We start from the raw sequence: 25,906 nt of genomic DNA, 5'->3' as shown, positions 1-25,906 counted from the left end.
TATAGATAAAAGAATACCAGTGTTTTAATCTGCATGTAAAAAGAGCCATCCATCCAACTCAAGCGTATAAAAGACAGTGAGTCCCAGCTCTGAGGCCTGTAATAAACCTCAGTCAGAGGTGGAGATTCCCAGCTCCGTAAAGAAAAAATCCTGGCATGTATTAGTTCTACCTGTTCACTTAACACTGTCGACTCCACTAATTATCCCATCTACCGAAACGGGCTGGTACAGTGAATGGTTGGAATAAATATATGGCAGGGCTTTTACTTTATGGAGCTGGGATTCTCCACCTCTGACCTCAGTGCACCATGATAAACAGTATCCAGGGCATTTAAACACTGTGATGAAGCATAATGTAACATAATAGATGAACCTGACACTGTTTTATGCTGCTATGGAAAAGTCAAATATCGCCAGGCCTTTGACCAAAGCGTAATACACCCCAGGGTTTAATGCTCAATTATGATTTTTTTTTTTGCAGAAATAAAAAACATAATGTGTATATATAATGTAAATTTAGCTTAACCAATTAACCTATAAGTGCATGTCTTAAGATGGTGGGAGGAAGCCGGAGAACCCAAAGGGAACCCACGCAAACATGGGGAGAACATGCAAACTCCACCCCCCCCCCCCCATCGGCAGGACCTTGTTGCTAAATTGCCCACAGGTGTGAATGTGAGAGTGATTGGTTTTTGTCTCTATATGTCCGCCCTGCGATGAACTGATGACACGTCCAGGGCAAACCCCGCCTTCACCCATAGGTACCTGGGATAAGCTCCAGCACCCCCACGACCCTAGTGAGGATAAAGTGGCTCAGAAGATGAATCAATATAATGTAAATGCAACTGCTATCAGACTCATGTGAGCGGCCCTGAAGTGATCCGCATGCACAGAAGACGACATGACCTCACACATAGTACGCTTAGTTTATGGAAGTAAATATGGACCCGCCTCCTCTGGTGCAGAATCATGGCATCTGTCGCATTTCAGTGACGTAAAAGTCGAATAAAATGCGACATAATCTCAGACTGAAGACATCAGACATGTATCTGGTTTAGGACTACAGATGAAAGTGGCCTTGTTCACACTGTGGGCAAAAAAAGTCAGATTTGAGCCATTTTTACCCACAGTGTGAACGTAGCCATAAACTGACAAGATGGGATGAGAACCATTAAGAAACGGATCTGAAAGTGACAAAGGGATACAACCTAGAATCACTGTTGTTGTTTTCATCATTTGACACAGCTCTAAATGAAAAGAATGGCGTTTGTTTGTTATTCCTACATTTATTGATTAATTTGAGTTGGCTCAGCGATTTGAGATTTAATTATCATAGGTATTTCTTACTTTGGCTTATTCTTCTGTTCAAGATTTAGCTTTTTTTCAAGTGAAAGTGGTCCATTTTTAATATACATAATGTGTTTACAGTGTTATTTTTCTGGTCGGTAGCAGGATGATCTTATCAACGTATTGATCTTTCCACACTATCAGCCTTTAAAAGACGCTTGACCTCTTGTACTTTCATAACCTCTATTTGATTTGTTTGTGTGTCTGTGTGCGATTAGTGTTTCTGAATTAAGCATCTCTGTGTAACAGACATTTGGTAAGTTTACTGTATTGTTTCACACATGAGCAGTCGATGCTTAAAGCTTTGTTGCAACAATGAAATGTCAAAAAAAAAATCCACTGTAGTTCTCCACCTCTGCTCTTTTTTTCTTTCTGTGCTGTCAAATCTGAACAAAAAAGCATAAGTGAAGAAGTAAATAGTCTATGTAATGTGATAAAAAGAAACCCCAGCATGGAAAGACCTGACCTGTTTGTTGAACTTCACTAAGGAAACTCTGACTCCATTGTACTTCTATTCATTCTTGGCTGTTTTTTCCAGCACGTCCTCCACTCAATAACTATTTGTTCTTTGAAAGTTGAATTAGCTCCAGGACCAGATGCACAAATGACACACTTGGGGCACTTTGGAGACAATAAAGCCTCACAAAACATATCGTCTGAGCATAAGCTGTGCAAAAACTATCCCTACTGTATACAGAAGTATATTCAGACAGGATGAAACCTCCTATATCGTATAAATGTTACAGAAGCATTCCATTACTTTTTATTCGTAACTGTTTTTAAAACTCAGGTTAAAGAGACATTTTGATCAAAACTCGAAAGGTTTTATAGTTCAGTACTTTATCCTAATCCTACTCAGCGGTTAAAGTATTCATTTTACCTCAGTAGTCCTTTAAATTACAGTCATATTTAAGAGTATGAACAATATGTATTTTTTTTAAACCAAATACACTACTAAGTAAAAAAAGTCCTACAAACCATATTTTACTGTATTAAGACTAGATAAAATTAACTCTGTAGTAGACATGTGCTCATTATATTATTATATCCAAACTTTGACCATGATATTAAAGAAAGTACACATGATTTTTATGTTTGTTTGTTTTTTTCACAAAGTACACTGCAGAGCAAAAAAAAAAAAGTCCCACATTATTTTTTGACCTGCCTTTAGCTTTGATTATGGAACACATAAACTGTGACATCACACAACACTTATGCAGCATCACTACATGTATTTCCATCCAGACTTGCATTAACTTTCAGTCAAGATCTTGTATTGATGATGGGAGAGTCAGACCACTGTGTAAAGTTTGTTTGTTTATTTATTTATTTTGAATATTGCAATAAAATCAAACTACAAATGAATTGTATAAAAAGAAAGTAGACTATTCAAAAAGGAGCAGCATGAAGTTTAAGTCACATCCCAAAGATTCTCAGTGCGGTTCAAGTCTGGATTCTGGTCTCCAATCCATGTGTGAAAATGTTGTCTCATGCTCCCTGAACCACTCCTTCAAAATGAACCCAGTGACCCCTGACATTGTCCAATGTTTATGATTTCTATCAGGTTGATGGTTGTTTAAGAAATGAGAAGCTTCTCATTCCATCAGTTAGAGTTGAAGGACATGTTATTGTTGAAATCTGTTACTCACTAGAGTCATTATCCAGTGGAAGAAGTTAGTTAAATGTAGATAGGGACTTTTTTAGCCAGGATGTTTATTATTAATATATTTTTCATAAATTTCATTCATAATTTTCATAAATTTCATTCAGAATTAGATTATACAGTCGCAGAAAAAATTATTAGACCATCAAAAGTCATAAAAAAAAATGGTTATGCAATCAAGTACTAACTCCTGTGTGTATCATGTGACTAAAACAGACAGAAAAGAAAACATGGAATGCCTAAAAGCACTGTTTTTGTCAGTACAGTGCCATAGATATTGATGTAAGAACTGAAGTGATTTTGGTTATTATGAAGAAAACATGGAAAATGGATAGATATCAGCTCTGAAATTAAACTCTTATGAGCTATTTGTGTTGTTATCATTGTATTTGTCCAAACAAATGTACTTTTAGTTGTACCAGGCATTAAAATGGACAAGAAATTAACCCTTTCATGCATAGTGGTCACTCCAGTGGACAGTTACTCTACAGCTGTTCTCTTGTATATTCATGGGTTTAGTTGTTTTAGTTGGATATCAGCCAACACAGTGGACGCTTATGCATCATCCTAAACAATGGAATTTGTACAGTTACTGTTCTTACTGTTTGTTGTTCTTGATCAACCTGATCTGCACAAACATATTTTAGTGTAAATTAATTGCTAATTGTTATTAGACTGTAATTAACAGTTTTCTTAAACAAAAAGTTTTTTTTTTTTGCATATTATCTCCATGAATTGAGTAATAACTAGTATTAGAGTATGTTAAAATGTGAGCATTAGCAGCATTAAAAATGTTTATATTTCATAGTTTTCACACAGTTTATCACTTTCTGATGATGGGTTTTAAATGCAGGTTTCTTTGCTTCAAAAATTAAATGCATGGTGTCCAGTTGAGTGGATGTTTTTGTAACTCCATGACAAATAGGGTCATAAAAAATATCAATTGCATTGGGGTTTTTTTCATACCTAAAGAGGAATAAAATCCCTCAAGAAAAATTTTTTGACTAAGGTTCTCATAATTCATGCATGAAAGGGTTAAAGAAAACAAGGGGTGGTCTAATATTTTTTTCAGTGACTGTATTGTCCAGATAACAAATGCTTAAAGTCTAAAAGTCTATAAAATGTAACTACTACTAGAATAAGTGTAGAAGCTGGAAGGATATGAAAAGAGGGAGAAGATCTTCTTTACAGGCTCAGAGCTGGAATAAGCCGATGCAGAGCTCTTCTTTGAGTTGGTCTTTGTTGTAATGTAATAAGGGAATCAGCAGACATCTTAACTCAGTTATAGATGACATGATCTACATTCCTGCTCGCTCACAGAAATCTCCTGGTTAAAATGCGTCATCCAGCTGCGTTAAAATGAAACTGGCACTGGAAAAAAAAGGAAATACTTCTGGTTTTTGAGAACATTGATATAAATGTGAGCTGCTGTCAGTGGTGAACTGACAGCTGTTTACTAAATCTGTGTGATGTTTTTTAGAGGCTGAATCATCTCTTCTTGACAATTCTGGACAGTTTAAAAATATAATCAAATATTTGTGTTTTCAGTGTAGGGAAGTACAAAAATTCTGGCAAGAAATGAAACAATATATCCAAGATGTATATGTAAATGTATATAGTGTATACATAATATATACAAACATAATGTGTGTATATTTATTATGTATATAGTGTATGTTTACTTCCATTTCCTGTAGATTTGTACATATACAAATCTTGTATTTTTTTCTGCTTTATTACTGTATTCTATTTATGCAATTTATTACTTTTATCTCTTCACACTTTGCTTTTTTTTCTTCCTTTTTTTGCTAGTGCTTTTTTAAGAGTGTTTTTATGCAACTGAGCTATTTTGACCAAGTAATTTCCCTTGTGGATCAATAAAGTTTGTCTAAAAGTCTAAGATATTCTACTATTCTCTTTAGTACCACAGCTGTTTATATTGGGTTTATATCCTGGTAATTCAAAGATAAAAAAAAAAAAAAATCAAATATTGTTAGATTTAAGCTTATTACTGGCAAAAGAGTAATAGCCCTGTCATGGAGAAACATTAAAAGACCAAGAGTAGATGGCTATCGGAGTTATCTACAACTCTCCCTTTAGAGAAAATTACTTGTACAATAAAACATCAACAATATAATTTTCATCAGATCTGGGACCCTTTCATTGCGTACATAGCAAGAACAGACATGACATGTATGATAGAAGTATAACATGTCAACAGTAACCCTCTGCAGTGTTCAGTTCAACAGAAATGTCCTCATTTAATCAACTAAAATAGAATAGATAAATAGAATAAAATAGAATATGATTTACTAACCTGATCCCCAGCCAAGAAATGAAACAGAATAGGGGTGGAAGTGGGATTGTTTTGATTTGTTTGTTCAATACATGTAATTGTGCTTTCTTGTTATATGTGCCAATAATAAAAGTAATTGGAATTAGACGAAACTCCAGGCATTCACTTGATTAGAACATTTAAAAAGCCTTTAATTCATGTGAGCCTGTAGATTCATTCATAGGGGCTGGAGTTAACCCTTTCATGCATGAATTATGAGAACCTTAAGATTTATTTCCTGTTTTTATTCCTCTTTAGGCATGAAAAAGAAACAATGCAATTGAAAATTTTTTTGTGAACCTGTTTTTCACCGAGTTCCAAAAATGTCCACTCAGCTTGATAACATGTATTTACTAATATATTGTGTGAAAACTATGAAATAAAAACATTTTTAGTGCTGCTAATCTGCTGTTTTCTCACATTTTAACATACTCTAATAGTCACTACTCACTTCATTGAGATAATATGCAAAAAAAAAAAAAAAAAAAACCTGTTTAAAAAAACCCAAATGTTGATTGTAGTTTAAAAACAATAGTAAGAAATTGATTTAACCCTTTCATGTATGAATTATGAGAACCCTGATTGAGATTTTTTTTTTTCCTGAGTGTTTTATTCCTCTTTAGGCATGAAAAAAAAAAAGTGATTGAAATTGTTTTTTATGAACCGATTTTTCATGGAGTTGCAAAAATGTTTACTCAGCTGGACACCATGTGTTTAATTTTTGAAGCAAAGAAACGTATTTACCGATACACTGTGTGAAAACTATGGAATCATTTTTAAAATATTGTTAATCTGATGTCTTGTCACATTTTAACAAACTCTAATACTAGTTATTACTCACTTTATGGCGATTATATGCAAAAAAAAAAAAAAAAAAAAAACCCAAAAAACTGTCTAACAACAATAACAAGTACTTGATTTACACTTAAACATGTCACCGCAGATCATGTTTATCAACAACAGAAAAGTTACAGTAATGGTATGAATTGCAGTGTATGGGATGATGCTTAAGTGTCCACTGTGTTGGCTGATATGGAACTAAAATAATAAAATCCTTGAAAATACAATAAGAGAACAGCTGTAGAATAGCTGTCCACTGTAGTGACCACTATGCATGAAAGGGTTAAATTGGTCATATTTTGCTAAACCCACTTTTATTAGTCTTTGGTACTTTTACTTGTGTATTTGGACCCTAATAGTTCATAAAGTTTGAATGTGAACCCTCCAGGTGCTGCAAAGCTATCTTTATATTAATTGTGGCAAAAATCAAGTGGATTTCTACAACCTATTTCAATTCCTTCTTAATTTGCTACAACTCTAATTAGTTATGTCACGACACTCGCACATATAAGCTCAAGATTTCTGACGGACATTTCTCACCATAATTGTTTATCAGCAGCAGCGGTTGTAATCCATACTGAAAATATGTCCAAACTTTGAGTCGATTACCTAAAATGTTCAGCTGTTGGTTGTAATAGCAAACACAAGTGGCTGAACAGGACAGAGCAGCATGGAGGGGGTGGGGTGTGAAGTGACTCATGTGCATTTAAAGGGCCAGCGCTCCAAACCACTTTTCTGGTGTCATTACTCAGAAATATTATTGAACATGGACCTGTGGAGTTGAATTAATGAAGAATTCAGACCCAAGCAGAGCATTTACAGTTTATGTAGACCACAGGGAAATGTTTGAAAATGCATAATTCCATTGCAAAAACCAAAATATCACTCCTTTAAAAACACACCAACACGTGTCGGCATGCGCCTTCTTCAGCCGCTATGTATGAATCTACAGACCCAAATGAAATAAAGGCTTTTTAAATGTTCTAACCAAGTGAGTGTCTGGATTTTTGTCTTTTTCTAATGGTTCATGCCGTCTCCACGAGCACCTTTGGTTTGCCAGTAACTCCCTGTGAAATAGTTTTTTTGTCTTTTTGGATAATAAAAAAAGCAGGTCACATCTAAAAACTATACCTTGTCTGAAGAAAAGACAAATAGTATATTTAATAAAAATAATGTTAAAAAACAATATTTATGTTTTCAGTTGTGGAGTTTTTCCTTCACCTCATGCCGTCTAACCTTATTACTCAGATATACACTCCATAGCTGTCTCCAGTTTTTATCTTTGAGCACATAATGCAGAGGGGTGTAGTGGTCATTATCATCATCATTTTATTTAATTCCTGTCTGTTTGTCTTCACAGTGGAACCTTGTTTGCAGCAACTACTGGAAAATCCCTCTGCAGCACATCTGCTTCATGACAGGATGGATTCTGGGATACATCTTCCTCGGTACGCTATGCGACTGGTAAGAGTTTGTTCTATTTGAGTATCCTTTGAGTTAGGGCTGCACGATTTTGGCAAAAAATAAAATCCCAATTTTTTCCCATAAAAACTCGATTTTCGATTTTCAATTTTTGGGTAAAACTACAAAAGACAACAGAAGTCAGCATGTCGTTTTTGTGAGCAGCCCGCAATGCAAGCCACTGCTCAGACCTCAAATCTGTGATGGTATCACTTGATGAACCCACAGAAGTTTTTTTTTTTTCTTCATTAAATCTGTATTGAATGAAGTAGAGTATACAAACTATGTATACAACAAGAAAATAACATAAGTTTGCCAGGGGGAATACACTACAATAAAATGTCATCAGAGCAAATACTGATGGTTTTTTATAGCCTTTTTGTTTCCAGATTTATCTAACAGCTTTAAATAAAGTTCAACATCTTTAAAAAAAAATAAATAATATTTGGTTTTGTGTTCCAGAACGTACATTTGTGAATGAAAAATTTAGCAAGTAAGATGAAATCGATTTGACAGTTTCCTGTTTTTAAAAATTGTCCTTAAAAAAAAAAAAAAAAAAAAAATTAAAAATTAAAATTAAATTCATTAAAAAATCTGTTTTCGATTTAAAATCAATTAATCGTGCAGCCCTACTTTGAGTCCTTTTTTGTCATCTTTTCATAATGTCGTGCTTACTGTGCGTATGCATCAGGTGGGGTCGTCGGCGGGTCTTCCTGCTGTCCCTCTGTCTGTCCAGTCTGTTCGGAGTCGCCGTGTGTCTGTCCAACAGCGCCGTGGTGTTCCTGTTACTGCGACTCTCTCAAGGCGCCATGCTCGCTGGAGTGTTTGTGTCATCTTATATTGCCAGTGAGTATCTCGTACACATATTTGAGCGTTGTCCCACTTCTTACCTTACCGCCAAGCTTCACGCAACCTTATTCAGGAATCGGCTTCTCCGATGGATTGGAATTAAAACAAACTTGGCCCTTCACTCTCAACAACTCCCTTGTGTGTTTATTCTAGGGAACACTTTCCTTTGCCTCCATTGTGAGACATTTAATGGCACCGTGTTTATCCGAGTGTCAAGTTTTTGTTAAAACACAGTCAGATAAATTGATGTTGATATTAACAACTTGAAAAATTACATGGAAATGCAACACAGACACAAATCAGATACATTATGAAGATAATAACAGGCAGAAAAAAGCAGAATAGTGGAACATTATTTACATTACGTATTATACTAATAGCTCAGTCTAAGCCACGCTGCTGTTTATTATGTCAAAATGTCATTAGCGAAACAAAGTCCCCTTTTCCAAACCATGGTGTTAATATTGGCATTAACATTATTCTAGATTTACCATATACCATATTTGGTGCTCCTCTTCAGCCGTACTTTCCCATATATAATGTCTGTTCGTCTCCCAGTAGAGCTAATGTTATGTAAATGTTATGCAATGTTAATGTAATAAACTGTGGCCCTGTGAAAATAAGGTACGAGTTACATGCTGTCATGCTGGTTGCAGAACTTTCTCAGTCACTGTGAAAAAGCGCAAGAAAATAAAATCACAAGATGAAATAAACGCTGTGCAAAAAGGTCCAGTATATGCCTGTCTACCTACTGAGATACACTATCTTATCAGTCAGTGATGAGATGAATCAAATTAGAAACCCCTGCACACTGTCTAATCTTAATGTTGCCATCTTATCTTTACTTCTGGAAACACAAACAAATGGAGGCAGATGGAGTAATTTTATTTCTGATGTGAGTCAGGAAGTAAGAAGTGAGGTTTGTGTAATTTTAGCTTGAGCCTATACATACTAGAGGTGCATGTGTAGAGAAAAATAATCTCATGTCTGATGTTAAATGTAGATTTTTATGAGGTTTATTCTTTTTTAAAAACATTTATTTATTATTTTTCATTCATACAAAACTTTAAACATCATGAACATCTTGAACATGGCAGAGAAAAAATAAATATATAAATAAATAAATGAATAAATGAAAATAAATATATATAAATAAAGCAAAATAGATACATAAAATGAAAATAAATAAGTCTCAGAAAGATGTGACAAACATTTATCTGACACCATTACATAGAAACAGCTGATTAAATAACATAATAAATAAAACTTAGGTATAGAGTTGAAATAATACTATACATGTACATTCCCACATCAAACAAAATGTCCCAAATTGTCACTTACTCTCTACCCCTTCATTATCACCACTCTTAATTAAATCCAAAAACATCTTCCAAATGTTATAGAATTCCGAAGTTCTCTTTTTCACCGTATATGTCAGTTTCTCAAGAGCCAAACTTGAGGTTAAATTATTTAACCAGAAGTCAAAAGAGGGGCGACCAATATTTTTCCAACACAAAGCGATACACCGCTTAGCTTGTAATAAACATAAATCAACCATTTTTCTTTCTTTAGCAGATAAAGAGCAGTTTACAGGATAAATGCCCAGTCTACATAATTTAGGACACGCAGGTATCAGACAAGATGTAATCTGGGAAACATATTTCAACACAGAACTTCAGAATTTTTGAATCTTTATGAGGTTTATTCTAGTGTTGTAGTACTCGAGTCCGATCTCGAGACCATTTTCTGCTTTCTCGGTCTCGTCTTGGATTTGACCCTCCAAGGACTCAGTCTTGATTCGGTCTCAGACCACAGTGGGAGGAGAAGGACACATAATTTCAAAGCGAGTCCTCGAACAAAAAATCCAATTATCCATCATTATAAACGAATTTAAATACTAAAAAAACCATATGGAAAGTTGACAGGCATTATTTGAAAAGTACATCCCATGGTGCAATGCAAAGATTCCTTTTAAGTTTTAAAAGATATTAAATATTATGTTCTAGTGTATTGTCAAATTATTAAATTTTGGAAATATTGGAAAAATGTTGTAAAGTAGCCTACTAATCTAGACATACCACTAGCAAATTTGAATTCCCTCTACAGGTCCTAACTATGATTCCAAATCAGGGTGGGCTTAATATGTTGATGACAGAGCAGTGCTGCTGAAGCAGTTTTGGAAAGTTGGCAGAAGATGAAGTATGTATATGGTAGGGATTTTTTAAATGATAGTAAAAAGTCCATATGAAGAGGTTAAGTCAGGGGTGTCCAACCCTGGTCCTTGAGGGGCGGTATCCTGCATGGTTTAGATCAGTGGTTCTTAACTTTGTTGGAGGTACTGAACCCCACCAGTTTCATATGCGCATTCACCGAACCCTTCTACTGAGCGCACCAAATTCCATCTCGCTCCGAACTTTCCGAACCACGCAATTTTGACATAAAAAAAAAAGATAATTGCATGTAGTGTATAAAAAAAAAAGTTCTCGTTATACTCCTTCAGTATTTTTGTGATCGTTGTTTTATTATGGCACTAGCTCGGCTTTAGCGTAATACGATTTCTCCATCCGCGACGGTGCGTTGATCGTCACATGATTGTAACTGACCAGTGCGGTGACCGAAAAATGTAAACAAACGCTACACATGGCTGCCTCCGTGGTTAACAGCAAAAGTCATAACAACGATGTGGAAAATACTCAAATAATTCATCGTCAGACGAATGGAAGAGATTATAAACACTTCCGGATGTGTTGTAGTGCTATAAGCAACAACAATACACCGCGTATATTGGATGTCAATCAGAGAAAGAGTCTCCGAAGCCGTTTGTTTACATACATGGACCTAGCCCGACACACACACCTGACTAATGAGTCGAGTGTGTGTCTTGACCTCCGCCGAACCCCTGAGACTGACTCACCGAACCCCTAGGGTTTGATCAAACCCAGGTTAAGAACCACTGGTTTAGATGTATCCCTCTTCCAACACACCTGATTCAAATGATAAGCCTATCACCAAGCTCTGCAGAAGCCTGATAATGACCGTCAGGTGTGCTAGAAGAGGGAAACATCTAAAACAGGGGTATTCAAATCCGGTCCTTGAGGGCTGGTATCCCACATGTTTTAGATATTTCCCTCTTCCCTTCTATCACACCTGGAAACCATTACATCGTTATCAGGCTTCTGCAGAGCATGGTGATGAGCTGATCATTAATTGAACCAGGTGTGGCTGGAAGAGGGAAATATCTAAAACATACCGGATACCGGCCCTCGAGGACCAGGACTGGACACCCCTGAGTTAAGTAGACAAGAGTGTGCCAGACTGCTCCTGTAAACAATTACCACTCTAGCTTAGTCTGTAGGCCTAACAGATGATTATTAACTGGGGTGATATTAACCCTTTCATGCATAGTGGTCACTACAGTGGACAGTTATTCTACAGCTGTTCTCTTGTATATTCATGGATTTTATTGTTTCAGTTCCATATCAGCCAACACAGTGGACGCTTATGCATCATCTCACACACTGCAATTCATACCATTACTGTAACTTTGCTGTTCTTGATAAATCTGATCTACACTAACATGTGTGAGTGTCAATCAATTGCTTGTTATTGTTAATAGACTGTAATTAACCATTTTTCTTAAACAAAAAGGTTTTTTTCATATTATCTCCATAAAGTGAGTGATAACTAATATTAGAGTATGTTAAAATGTGACAAAACAACAGATTAGCAGCATTAAAAGAAATAATTTCAAAGTTTTCACACAGTGTATCAGTAAATACATGTTTCTTTGCTTCAAAAATGAAATGCATGATGTCCAACTGAGTGGATATTTTTGTAACTCCATGAAAAATAGGTTCATAAAAATTTTTTCAATCGCATAGTTTTTTCATGCCTACAGAGGAATAAAAACACTCAGGAAAAATATCTTGATTAGGGTCAAAAAACGGTATTCAAAATCTCTCTGATGGGACATTTTAGAGACAATTCGACCCACATTTTTACTTTTACATTCATTTTTAATTTAGTAGGACCATAAGGGATCATCCAAAAGAAGAGCTACGTTATATTGAAATAAATGTTGGAATAGCAATCAATTAAAATTTGCTCTCTGATGGGACATCACTGTGTTTTGACCCATTAAGGTTCTCATAATTCGTGCATGAAAGGGTTAAATCTTGGTTATGAAAAAGAAAGTGTTTTTATGGTCTTGGTCTTGACTTAGCCTCAACATAGGTGGTCTCGTCCCCATCACTAGTTTATTCTGTACGCTGAACAGCAGGTTGCCGGTTGATAAATGAAGTGATGCAGAAAAAGTTGATGGAATGAGTCAAGCTGTGTCAAGTTCCTTTTTCCCTTTGCGTGACGTTGACTAATGGTAGGGCAGTAAACGGCAGGAATGTGGCTGATGACAAACTGAAGCGTTGTGTTGAGGTCTGACTGACAGCAGACAGCTGGTTGGTGTTCCCCTTCGCTTTTACGTCTCAGTTTACAAACTCTGACACTAATCTTCAACCCGGTACTGTAAGCCTTACTCTGTCTATAATGAGACGCCTCGACTTCGTATGGATTTGTAGTAACGGCGTGTTTTCTTTCTTTGAGCGTGGAAAACAAGAGTGAAGCCTGCGTGGGAATGTAATTAAACATTTGAGGAAAAGAATGCATTCCTGCTGGCCATGGGAGGAGGTGGTACTAGGTCGTGTTAAAGCAGCACCATCTGAGTTACATATTCTGTTTTAAACATACTCCCACATTCCAGGGAGGTCAGGTCTAGATTAAGTCCAGATTTTTTTTTTTTTTTTTTTTTTTTTTAGGTTACACTAATGTTGGGTTGGGCCTGAGAGAAATGTTCCTCAGTGATGTCCTGCTAGCATAGTTTCTCCATAGAGAGTCAGAACAATAGCAGGACAGAGCTGCAGGCGAGGAAGTGAGCAGGAAGTGAGCTCCTCATTTTCCTTTTTACCCCCCTCGCAGGAAAGACATGGAAAGAAGATCAAGGTTCCCGGAGCGAGGTTAAAGTTCAGCAGCCTTGGTTTACATCACTAAAAATGTATTTTACCTCCCTAGAGCTTCATATGACCTCTTTCTTCCTGTATTTGCTCATTTCCTGATAATATCCAGGGTTTGGTATGAGCTAGTAAAACAAGGTGCAAAAGAGGTAGAAACAAACTGGGGTAGGCGTAGGTCTGGGGTTCTCAAACTTTTTACAGTGGAGTACCCCCTGAAAAATACTTTTTTAGCCAAGTACCCCCAAGTCTCTCATCAGCATTTTTGATTGAAAAAAAATGAGGCAAAATTTGTTCCTGTGCCAAAAGTGTCTGTTTATATTTTTTAAAACTTTGAAAACAAACAGCATATATTTAACTGTAATATATAAAAAATAAAAAAAAAAAGTTTAAAGTTTTTGCACACAAAATTTTAAGTAAATTTTTCTGTGCAAGATATAAACTGAAAAGTGCCCTCTTTCATTGATTGGTCATTAATTAATAAATGAACCTTTCATCAACCAAGGTTATAATAGTTTTGTATTTTTCATTTTAGTTCAGTTTGATTTAGTTTTGACTTTTTTTTTCTCTAATTCAGTTCGTTTTAATTAGTTTTTAGAGGAGGTTTGCTAGTTTTTATTAGTTTTTGTTTTATTCTAAATGCTTAGTTTTAGTATTAGTTGTAGTTTTTTTCATATCTTTTATCTTCCTTGCCATCATATTCAAATAAATCCTGTACAGGACTCTGCTGGTTTTTCCCAACTTTAGTCTCCATGTTGCCATGGTAACAACGTCAAGTGACAAGAAGTGACGGACCGTGAAGTGCCGCTAGCTAAAATTGCTCGAGCGAAATAAATCAATTTCATATTAGTCCGACATTGAAAAAGACAAAAACGAAGGGAATTTTATCCATAATTTTTATACGTTTTAGTTAGTTTCATAATCTCACAATACAGTTTCAGTTAGTTATCGTTTTTTCTTTTAATTATAATTTTTATTTATTTCAGTTAACGAAAATGTTTTTTCAATTCTAGTTTTCGTCATTTCGTTAGTTTTCGTTAACGATACTAACCTTGTCATCAACAAAAAATATTGACTTAAATACTCAAACTCATTTTGAATAATATAAAGTTCTTAAAATGTTACCAAAGCTTCAACAAGATGATTAAGAATACAACTATTATAGGAATGTATTTATTGTGTTTTAGCTTCCAGCATTAATTCTCATGATTTATTTTGTATTCAGTACATGATGACTTATTTAATGTGTTTTTCCCAAGAAATTTCAAGTACCCTCAAGGGGGTACATGTACCCCACTTGGAGAACCCCTGGCATAGGTCAATGGAATGACCTGTTAAAAATCAACCATGGTGGGAAGTGGGTCCCTTGAAAACCAGTTATTGAAATGCCCCCATTGTTAATTACAGGAGGTTTCCATTTTCCATTTGTGTGGTTATGTTTCACAGAAAATATGTAACAGAGCTTTGAGTTTAGGTTAAAAAAAAGCTGGTGTTACACAGTCTAATGCCCTCTCAACACTAACAAAGGAATTTTTCTAAACAGATACAGTTTATTCTTCCTATTTTTTTTTTTGTTTTTGTTCCCACCTTATCTTCATTTTACAAAATATCAATGCAGAAAGTAAGAAAAACTGGTACAAACGCTAACTATTGTTTCTATTGTACATTAAAGTGTGTAAATTGTGGATAATACAGACACGGAGGCTTTAATCTGTCATGAATGTGAGCAGCAACAACAAATCAGTTATAAACTAAAGTTGCCATAAGTGTTCTTTCAGATTGTTGAAGTGTATTCTTTACATAATGTGGATTTAACGCCCCACCCAAAAATATCCATGCTGACCTCTACCTACTGCAGGTCAAACACTGATTTATACACCTACATTTGATGTTTTTGTGACCTAAAATGGCATTTACATGTGAATAAGATCCCCCAAACATAGAGGAAAACTCCCTGTTTTGCAGTATATCAGCATTAGTGTGGACAGGGCAGATTAAGTGTAAAGTAAGTAAAAGGGAGTGGATCTCAGACTACCAGTGACGTGCAGTGGGGTTCATGGCTGGGGAGGTACTGACTCTTTCAGAGCCAGATCTACAAATATATGGTGGCCTGAGAAACTGGAATACAGAGAGTGAGCCAAAGGAATGGCCTGGGTATATGGGCTCTGCATCAAGTCAGCATAGGTAGACTGGCAGGAACTCAACAGGAAACCTTCAAAAAGAGCCATTTCAAACTAAAAATAAAAAAAGTTTATGGTCTTACCTTTATTTGTACATGAAATCCATCCATTCTCAGCTCAGAAATGTAATCCTCCATTTTTGATGAGGTGAATTAAAGTGTATAAAAAAGAACGAAGAAGATTATAAGCGCATGAATCTGTGGACTCACAGGCGCCATCTATCATGAGGCAGGGGTACTGTTTGCCTCCCCTAGTGACTTTTTCACTGCGGTTTTATGATTAATCTGCGAGCCTAAACACATTACAGAAATACATTCCATACGTTATGCAGATTATGGAAGGATAGAGAATATAATCAGAGTGTTTGAAAGCCTTTTAACTGCGATATACAGAGGGACAGCGACACAATATTTTCATCTGGTACCAGCAGAGTTCATGAGGGGAGGAGACAGTTCTCCTGGAGGCACAGCACAGCGCTGCCTCAAGGCGCATCTCCTCCCTGTATTTGAACGGAGCATGCGGAAATTCTGCTATTCTAATTAACAAAAAAAAAAAAAAAAAATAATAATAACAATATTGGATTCGAATGGAAAATGAGTTTATAGGACATACCAGCTGACAACTATCAACATTTATTATATTTTATAGTCAAGTTTTTTTTTCTTTTCAAGATTGACAAGGGAGGCTCTGCCTCCTCTGACTGCACGTCACTGCAGACTACGTACAGTATATGATGCAGGTAAAAGAGGCCCAGGTCCGAGGTTTCACTCATAAATGACTTGAATGTGTTTTTTCATGGCAGCGTGAACATTCCATAACTCATGGAATCAGATCTTTTCCATTATGATTTTGGCTACTTTCATTTGCGATCTTAAATCCGATACATCAGATGGGAGTTTTTGCAGCACGGCCTCAGTCTGAACAGTCGCATCAATCACTTTAGATCCAGATTCATTGCATTTTTGTGCTGCTGGGTGGAAAATTTCTCTCTTTATCTTCATCTTCTTTCATCCATGTTATTGTCTGCTCATATACAGTATTAGATAGTTTCCACTGTTCATCAATTTGTTAATGATACTATAAACGCTAAGGCCAACAGTGTGCTGCATGCAGTGTTTTTATTAATATTCTTTTACACATGCAGGTCAAATCTGAGCAATAAATCCATAGCTGTGGGAAAAACATGCATTAGCTGTAGTGTTTAGTATTTATGAAGCTTCAGTTGTCATATCATAGTTTTTGCTGCTTTGATTAAAATAAGATAAGACCTTATAGATCCCACCATGGGGAAATTCACATGTGTAGCAGCAAGTTACAAAAATAATGAATAACTTGACTATGACTTGTCTTGATTGACTTGATTAGTGTGTTGTAAGATTTTATTATTATTTTTTAAAACTGATTTATTCCAAATATGGAAATGGTACAAGCTTCCTGATTGCTACTAATTGACTTCTTTGCACAAAATAATATAGAAATGAAAATTCAAAGAAGCAAAAAATTAATAATACAGGCAAAAAAAGAAAAAAAAAAAGATTATTTTTTTTAATATGTGATTATGCTGTTGGACCCCACTCATATGAGATTATATAAGATGAGGTTTGAGTTTCAGTTTGGGTATTGTGTAAATTTTATTGCTGCAGATGGATGATGAATGTAAAACCAAAAAAAAGTGTGCTTGGTGAGGTTTTGTTCCATTTTTATCCCTTTATAACAATTCCAATATGCCTCAGTGTTGGTTCTACAAGAACAAACTTAAAACTGACAAAAATAGTAGATATTCAGTTATTTGGTGTTTTATTCACAGTAGGGATGTGCTTGAATAACTGATCAGTTGATTCATCAAACTGGTAAATGTAGATGACCTCTATTGTTAAGAGCTGACTAATTTTTTATTTATTTATTTATTGTTACCAATTCCTTTGCCTTTTCTTTCATTTCTCTCTCTCTCTCTCTCTCTCTCTCTCTCTCTCTCTCTCTCTCTCTCTCACTCCCTCTCATTCACTCACTCACTCAGTGGATATGCAGTTAGTATCTGTTTGTTTGTCTTTTTTCTCATGTCCTTCACGTTTTGTTATCTATTGCATCAAGTTGTATAGATTGTATAGAGTTGACTAATTTTTGTTTGGCATGGGAGGAATTTCATGTTTTACATCATCAAAGACATGGAACAAATGTTTATGGCACCATTTGGACCATATACAGGGTGGGGAAGCAAAATTTACAATATTTTGAGGCAGGGATTGAAAGACAGTGTATGACCAATTAGTTTATTGAAAGTCATGAGAATTTATTTGCCATAAGAAAATTTACATAATAGAAAATGTTTTTATTCTATGTGTCCTCCTTCTTTCTCAATAACTGCCTTCACACGCTTCCTGAAACTTGCGCAAGTGTTCCTCAAATATTCGGGTGACAACTTCTCCCATTCTTCTTTAATAGTATCTTCCAGACTTTCTCGTAATAGTTTTGCTCATAGTCATTCTCTTCTTTACATTATAAACAGTCTTTATGGACACTCCAACTATTTTTGAAATCTCCTTTGGTGTGACGAGTGCATTCAGCAAATCACACACTCTTTGACGTTTGCTTTCCTGATTACTCATATGGGCAAAAGTTTCTGAAAAGGTATGGATAATAGTGTTAGTTATGATTATGACATTAATATATGTTTGGTTTCAAAACAATTGACGTAGTGCCTGCTGAGAAAAAACAACTAAATGTTCATTGTAAATTTTGCTTCCCCACCCTGTATGATGTACAGTTGGGACCACAAATTTACATTAACTGCAAAATATCAAAATATCTTAAGACCACATCTTTTTTCTTGTCTGATATTTAAAAAATTCTCACTCATTTACCAAAGAGAAGTAATTTTGGTAATCCTAACTGACCTAAAACCAGACAAGTTTGGTCTGATTTAATGTCAGATGTTGAGAAAGTAATACCATCTTTCTTTTTCTACAGTGTATGTAAACTTTTGGTTTCAAATGTATGTGTGGCTCTCCCACTCCGTAAGATAAAAACATTTTCTCATCCCTCACAGCATGTTTTTCCTTTAATTTGTCATCTTTCTGTATGTTTATTTTGGCAGTTTTACACATCAGGGGCAGATTACTTTAAGGTTTTACATAGTGAACACTCTGAACCAATGCAAATGAACTGACCTCATCTGTGTCTTCAACCCAAACATTGATTAAAAGCTTCGTGTTATCACCAGGATTGTATCAACAAATAACACAACACAGAGCGGGGTCAGTAGATTTATGTAGGACAACAGCGTCCTGACAGGAAATGGATTAGTCCCGGACAAATGTGTTAGTTTTGCTTCAGCTGAGTGTTGGTGTTGTTTGTTTTCGCTCTCTGTTCAGGGCTGGAGCTCTGTGACCCTCCTCATCGGCTCATGGTTGCTATGATCAGCGGTTTCTTCGCTGTGTTCGCTGAGCTGCTGTTGCCGGGCGTTGCGGTTCTGTGTCGTGATTGGCCCATTCTTCAGGCTGTGGCCACTTTGCCTCTGATCCTGCTGCTTTCCTATTGGTGGTGAGTGGTTTAGCTCTAATTAAGGTTTACAAGAGGAGTCATAGGGGACACTTGATTATTTTACAGCTGACCTCACTGTACCTGTGTCACATATGGCCATGTTTAATTTAAAAAAACACAGTGTGCACATCCACTACCGCCACACCAGCATTCACATCAAACCACATGATGACATAAATACAAGCTAGTGGAAATTTCATGTGAACAACCACTTAGATATGAAGTGAAGATCCCAAAAAAACAAAACAAAACAAAACAAAAAACTATATTCAGGATGCTTGTGCAGGTTTTGAAAGTCTTAAAAAGTATGGCATTTTGAAACACGGTTTTCCAGACCTTGAAAAGTCTGGAATTATGTGTGAAAGTTTCTCTAATAATCTAATTTTAGAGTATGCACAAAGATAAGAAATACATGAGGAAAGCATATAAAAAACTTGATATAATTTCACTAACCAGTCAGTACTGGAAAGATTCCAGTGAAACCGGTGTGTGTGTGATATCCATGCACTTTTGTGATTTTCATATGTTTTGAAAATGTTTCTGTCTGTAAAACACAATTTACTCCTAATTGTGCATTCATTCATTCATACATTTATTAAAATGAACTTTTCTACAACACACAATAGGTACAACGTCAACCAAAAAAGTTGGTACACAAGTATAAAAGTACATGAAGTCAAGGTCTTGGGGAAAGAAACAGCAGTTTTGAAAAAGTCTGGAATTTTATTTGGATAAAGAGCAAACACCCTTAATATATCAGAGATGGAATAAGCTTTAACCCTTTCATGCACGAATTATGAGAACCTAATCAAGATTTTTTCCCTGAGTGTTTTCATTTTTCTTTAATCATGAAAAAACAATGTGATTGAAAAATTTCTTATGAAAAATAAATAAAAATGAATACATAAATAAATACATGTTAAAAAATACATTTAAAAACAAAAAAGTAATAATGATAAAAAAAAATTCTCATGAACCTATTTTTCATGAAGTTGCAAAAATGTCCACTCAGCTGGACACCATGCGTTTAATTTTTGAAGCGAAGAAACATGTATTTACTGATAAACTGCGTGAAAACTATTACTATTATGCTCAGGGGAGATCTACACAATGTTACCAATTCATGTCAGAAAAGATATGTAATGTGTTTAAACTTTAATAAAGATAGGTGCAAAAAGACGAAACAACAAAATCCATGAAAATACAAGAGAACAGCTGTAGAATAACTGTCCACTGTAGTGACCAGTATGCATGAAAGGGTTAAAGGAGTGATATTTTGCTTTTTTTTTTTTTTTTAAATGGAATTACGCATTTTAAAACATTTCCCTGTGGTCTACATAAACTGTAAATGCTATGCTTGGGTCTGAGTTCTTCATTAATTCAATTCCACAGGTCCATCTTCAACTCTATTTCTGAGTAATGACACCAGAAAGGTTGTTTTGAGCGCTGGCCCTTTAAATGCAAATGAGCCACTTCACGCCCCACCCCCTCCAGGTTGTTGGCTGTGCTGCTCTGTCCGTTCAGCCATTTGTGTTCGTTAATACAACCAACAACTGAACATTTTAAGTAATCGGCTCAAAGTTTGGACATATTTTCAGTATGGACTACAACCGCTGCTGCTGACAAACAATTATGGCGTACTCTGAGAAATGTTCGGAAGTCTTGACCTTATGTGCAAATGTGGTGACATAACTAGTTATACGTAGATGCAACAAATTGAGCAGGAATTAAAACAGGTTGTAGAAATCTACTCGATTTTGCCAAAATTAATGTAAAGATATCTTTGCAGCACCTGGAGGGTTTAAATTCAAACTTTATGAACTATTAGGGTCCAAATACACAAATAAAAGACTAATAAAAGCAGGTTTAGCAAAATATGACCCCTTTAAGATCTGATACGTACATAAAAATATCAGTACCATAGTGTAGAAATACTTTGTTTTAATGTTTAGGATCATAAAATACAAAAGTATTAGCATTGGATTAAATTTTACAGTATATTTTATTTTCTTTTATTAATGTGACAAACAGGTAAAAGACACATGAATGAAAAATGTAATGACGAAATAAGCTGTATTTACATGAATGACAACAAAACCTTGGTGTGACAATAAAAATCAATAACAAATGACCGAAATGAAGAACATCAGATCTAGAGGCAGTTAGTATCCCTGGAAGAGACGATAAAAACATCATGTTACAGAACTGTTTTATTGAATTTCTGCAGAAAAGAGGCAGTTGCATAATTATTTCTGAAGAAGATTTAATTTCTTTATGTAGTTCATTTGCTTCTGCTTGTACATTTCCCCTCGGTGATCAGTAAAGTTTAATCTACACTTATGTGGATTATATAAATTTGTTAATTACATATCATATTACTGAACTACATCCACAAGCAACTTAAGTAATTAAATAAATCTATTAGAGTTAGAGGTACATTATTTACCTCTGAGATGTAGTGCAGTAGAATTAGAAAGTAGCAGAAATATTAATAGAAATAGGAAATTAAAGTAAGTTTGGCTTCATGCTACTGTATTTTTCTGCCGAATTATGTTTTGGAGACAATGCTTTTTACTTTTTCTGTGTGTTGGATACATTAGTTAAAAATGAAAATTCATACATTAATACAAATGTTATCAAAAACAGATTATGTTGTGTTTTTAAATAATAGTATTTTGGCTGCAAATAAAAGTTTTAAAATGAGAAAGAATTGCAGTAAATTAGTCTGAAATGGAAGATTCAACACTTTTAATTTCAGTACTTAAGTCTTCTTTTTTTGGATAACTAAAAACAAATAAACCCAGTAAAACCAGGACTTGCAAAAAGTAAAGTATTAGTAAAAGTAGAAATAATATATATATAGTAGTAATAATAGTGTCGAATGAATATGAACATATCACAAATAAAAGGCCAGAATTCAAGTAAGTAAATGTGAAGGAGTATCAAACAAAATGTAAAGCACAGAAATGTAAATCTAAAATGTAAGTTGGCTTAAAAACAAACAAACAAAAAAAAAAAAAACAGGAGAAATAGTCAGTATTCCAAATGTCTACTTTCTATTCTAATCACATAAATATATAAATAAAGAATTTTAACATGGTTTCCATTTTAGATACTCTGTATTCTGCTCAGTAGATATCATGTAGGCATATGTTTTTATGTAAAAAGTGCCAAATATTTGTAATATACAGGGTGGGGAAGCAAAATTTACAATATTTTGAGGCAGGGATTGAAAGACAGTGTATGACCAATTAGTTTATTGAAAGTCATGAGAATTTATTTGCCACAAGAACATTTACATAATAGAAAATGTTTTTATTCTATGTGTCCTCCTTCTTTCTCAATAACTGCCTTCACACGCTTCCTGAAACTTGCGCAAGTGTTCCTCAAATATTGGGGTGACAACTTCTCCCATTCTTCTTTAATAGTATCTTCCAGACTTTCTCGTAATAGTTTTGCTCATAGTCATTCTCTTCTTTACATTATAAACAGTCTTTATGGACACTCCAACTATTTTTGAAATCTCCTTTGGTGTGACGAGTGCATTCAGCAAATCACACACTCTTTGACGTTTGCTTTCCTGATTACTCATATGGGCAAAAGTTTCTGAAAAGGTATGGATAATAGTGTTAGGTATGATTATGACATCAATATATGTTTGGTTTCAAAACAATTGACGTAGTGCCTGCTGAGAAAAAACAACTAAATGTTCATTGTAAATTTTGCTTCCCCACTCTGTAATGTAATATTTGCCACTGAATAGAAGTGTAAAATAGCAAAAAGAGGAAATATTTAACCCTTTCATGCATAGTGGTCACTACAGTGGACAGTTATTCAAAGTTCTTCTCTTGTACATTTATGGATTTTTTTTTTTTTTTTTTAGTTCCATATCAGCCGACACTGTGGACACTTAAGCATCATCCCATCCACTGTAATTCATACCATTACTGTAATTTTGCTGTTCTAGACAAACCGGATCTGCAGTAACATGTTTGAGTGTTGAAGGGGTGGGATTAAATAAATTAGACTTCCTCCCACTCCTTTTCGAATGTGCAAATGAAGTCATGTACAAGTATGTTTTTTTTTTGTTTTGTTTTCTTCCATGAGCTCTTACTACCCATTTTATTTCTAAACACTAAGAAAGATTACTTTGTCTTGTTGCATATTCGAAATAAACTAAACTAAAAAAAAAAAAAAAATTGCTTGTTATTGTTACTAAACTGCAATTAACTTTTTTTTTTTAACAAAAAAAGTTTTTTTCTTTTGCGTATTATTTCCATGAAGTGAATAATAACTAGTATTAGAGTATGTTAAAATGTGAGAAAACTGCAGATTAGCAGCATTAAAAAGGTTTTTATTTCATTGTTTTCACATGATATATCAGTAAATCCATGTTTCTTTACTTCAAAAATTAAACGCATGGTGTCACGCTGACATTTTTGGAACTCTATGAAAAATAGGTTCATAAGAAAATTTTTAATCGCATTTTTTTCATGCCTAAAGAGGAATAAAAACACTCAGGAAATAAATGTTGGTTAAGGTTCTCATAATTCATGCATGAAAGGGTTAAAGCTCCAAAATTGTACTTGAGTCATTGTACTTTGTTATATTCCACCACTGTGCAACACACACCAGTATTACTACTCTGGAAATTCACTGTACTTTTTCTTTTTTTTTTAATCAAGTCTAATTAATATTAAGAATGATGCACGTGTACTTAAATGCAGTACTGTAGTAAAAGTACTTGCACGCTGCTACACATCAAAACAAAACAGTGGCATGAAAATACAACCTTCATGACACAAACAGACTCACCCACTGGAAGTATTATGACTTTCCAGGGATATGAAATATCTGTGGTTCAGATGCCGAGGCGTTATAAATAAAAACACAGGCTCTGTTTGATGCCAATTAAATGTCAGTGAGTCAGAATGAATGTCTCTTTTGAAGTTAACTTTTTTCTTCTGTTTTTCTTCTTTTCAGAATGTTTGTTTTAAATCTATAGATGTGTATTGCTGTAATGGTTCCCTGTGTGAATGTTGGAGGTATATCTGTCTGCTGGTGTTTTCCTCAGCTGTGCGTCAGTGTTTCCTGAGTCTCCTCGTTGGCTTCTGGCCACGTCTCAGATCTCTCGGGTGAAGAAGAGCTTCCAGGATTTCTCCGTCAGGAATGGCGTGTGTCTGCGCGATGAAATCTATCCTGGTGAAACCCTGCTGTCAGGTACAAACACACAGCTCCATATCTGCACAAACAAACAACACACACATGTGGGTGAACTGGTATGATTGAGAAAAGTTAGCATGTCTTGTCTGGAGGAGTTATTCGATTTTATTTTTTGGTCATTTGTCCTGAAAGCAAAGCGACAGTTACGTAACAAGTCCGTAATAACATTAGAGCCTGTTTCACCTGCTGAATACTGGCCTTTGTCAGAGAAAGAAATCAATTCGTCTGCAGTCTGCATGGTGTTGGGACTGGTATGAGCCGTGGTTTAAGCATCACTTACATCCACTTCCTGTTGTGTTTCCAGAGATAGACTCGGCGTACGGTGACGACTGCCAGCCCAGGTACTTCTCAGTGTTGGAGCTGCGTCGTACTCATGTCATCTGGAAGAACTGCCTCATCCTCAGCTTCACTCTGTAAGTTTCATCCTCTGTGCAGTGAAAGTGGTGGCGATTCCTGCTGAAGAGAACTGCAACCACAGATGATCAGTCAAAGACAGAAACCAGCAGTATGTTTATGTTTGTTTATGCATTTGGCAGACGCTTTTTTCCAAAGCGACTTACAGGGGAAAACCAATCAAATCACTCAATCAATCAATCAATCAATCAAATTTTATTTATATAGCACCAGATCGCAACAAAAAAGTTATCTCATGACACTTTATATATAGAGTTGGTCAAAAACCAGACTCTAAGCCAATTTACAGAAACCCAACAGAATCCTCCAGGAGCAAACACTTGTGACTGGTGACAGTGGGGAGGAAAAACTTCCCTTTAACAGCAGAAACCTGGAGCAGACCCAGACTCCTGGAGGATGGACGTCTGCCCGGACCAGTTGGGGTTAAAGAGAGAGGGTAAAGAAAGAGAGAAAGAGATAGCGATAGAGATAGAGACTGGGGGAATAGGGGGAGACACATGGAGGCAGTTGAGGATAAGTGAGTGATGATGATGAAGGCAGGAGAGAGGCAGGACCACCGCAGCAGGTGCAGAGATAATCCTAGGAAAATCTGTGATAATCCTGGGAAAAACCTTATTTTATATTTAAAATGGAAAGTCTGTCAGTGCTAGGACAGGAGGTGCTCTCGAAAGAGCTGGGTCTTCAGGAGCTTCTTGAAGATAGGCAGGGATACCTCTGTTTTCGTAGTATATGCTCCTATTAATGAATCATTTCCTTCCGTAATGGACTTGTATTGAACTGCAAATTAGAGGCTGACAGATATGGGCTACAGCTGATTTTTAAAAATTTGGTCAGCCGATGACAGATATCTACAACTGATTTTTGAGGTCGATATTTAATGCAGATTTTTTTGTTTTTTTAAAGCACATTGGGTGACATGGTGGTGCAGTGGTTAGCACTCGTGCCTCACAGCAAGAAGGTCCTGGGTTCGATTCCAACACCAGTCGATGGGGGATGGGACCTTTCTGTGTGGAGTTTGCATGTTCTCCTTGTGTCTGCGTGGGTTCTCTCC

General features: G+C 35.5%; 1 protein-coding gene across 1 annotated transcript in view; it reads left to right on the top strand.

Annotated features, from left to right (window-relative positions):
• Window positions 1-25,906, top strand: part of slc22a31 (solute carrier family 22 member 31) — a 39,437-nt gene that overhangs the window by 6,899 nt on the left and 6,632 nt on the right. Inside the window, exons 2-6 of the mRNA XM_030160112.1 lie at window positions 7,546-7,649; window positions 8,338-8,492; window positions 19,050-19,218; window positions 24,293-24,438; window positions 24,746-24,854. Of these exons, the coding sequence (XP_030015972.1) occupies window positions 7,546-7,649; window positions 8,338-8,492; window positions 19,050-19,218; window positions 24,293-24,438; window positions 24,746-24,854 (683 nt within the window). The remainder of the gene's footprint in view (window positions 1-7,545; window positions 7,650-8,337; window positions 8,493-19,049; window positions 19,219-24,292; window positions 24,439-24,745; window positions 24,855-25,906) is intronic.

This window comes from Sphaeramia orbicularis, chromosome 3 (genome assembly GCF_902148855.1).
Source record: "Sphaeramia orbicularis chromosome 3, fSphaOr1.1, whole genome shotgun sequence".
NCBI classification, from domain to species: Eukaryota; Metazoa; Chordata; class Actinopteri; order Kurtiformes; family Apogonidae; genus Sphaeramia; species Sphaeramia orbicularis.
The sequence above is the reverse complement of the archived record's forward strand: the minus strand, read 5'-3'. Positions and strand labels throughout refer to the sequence as shown.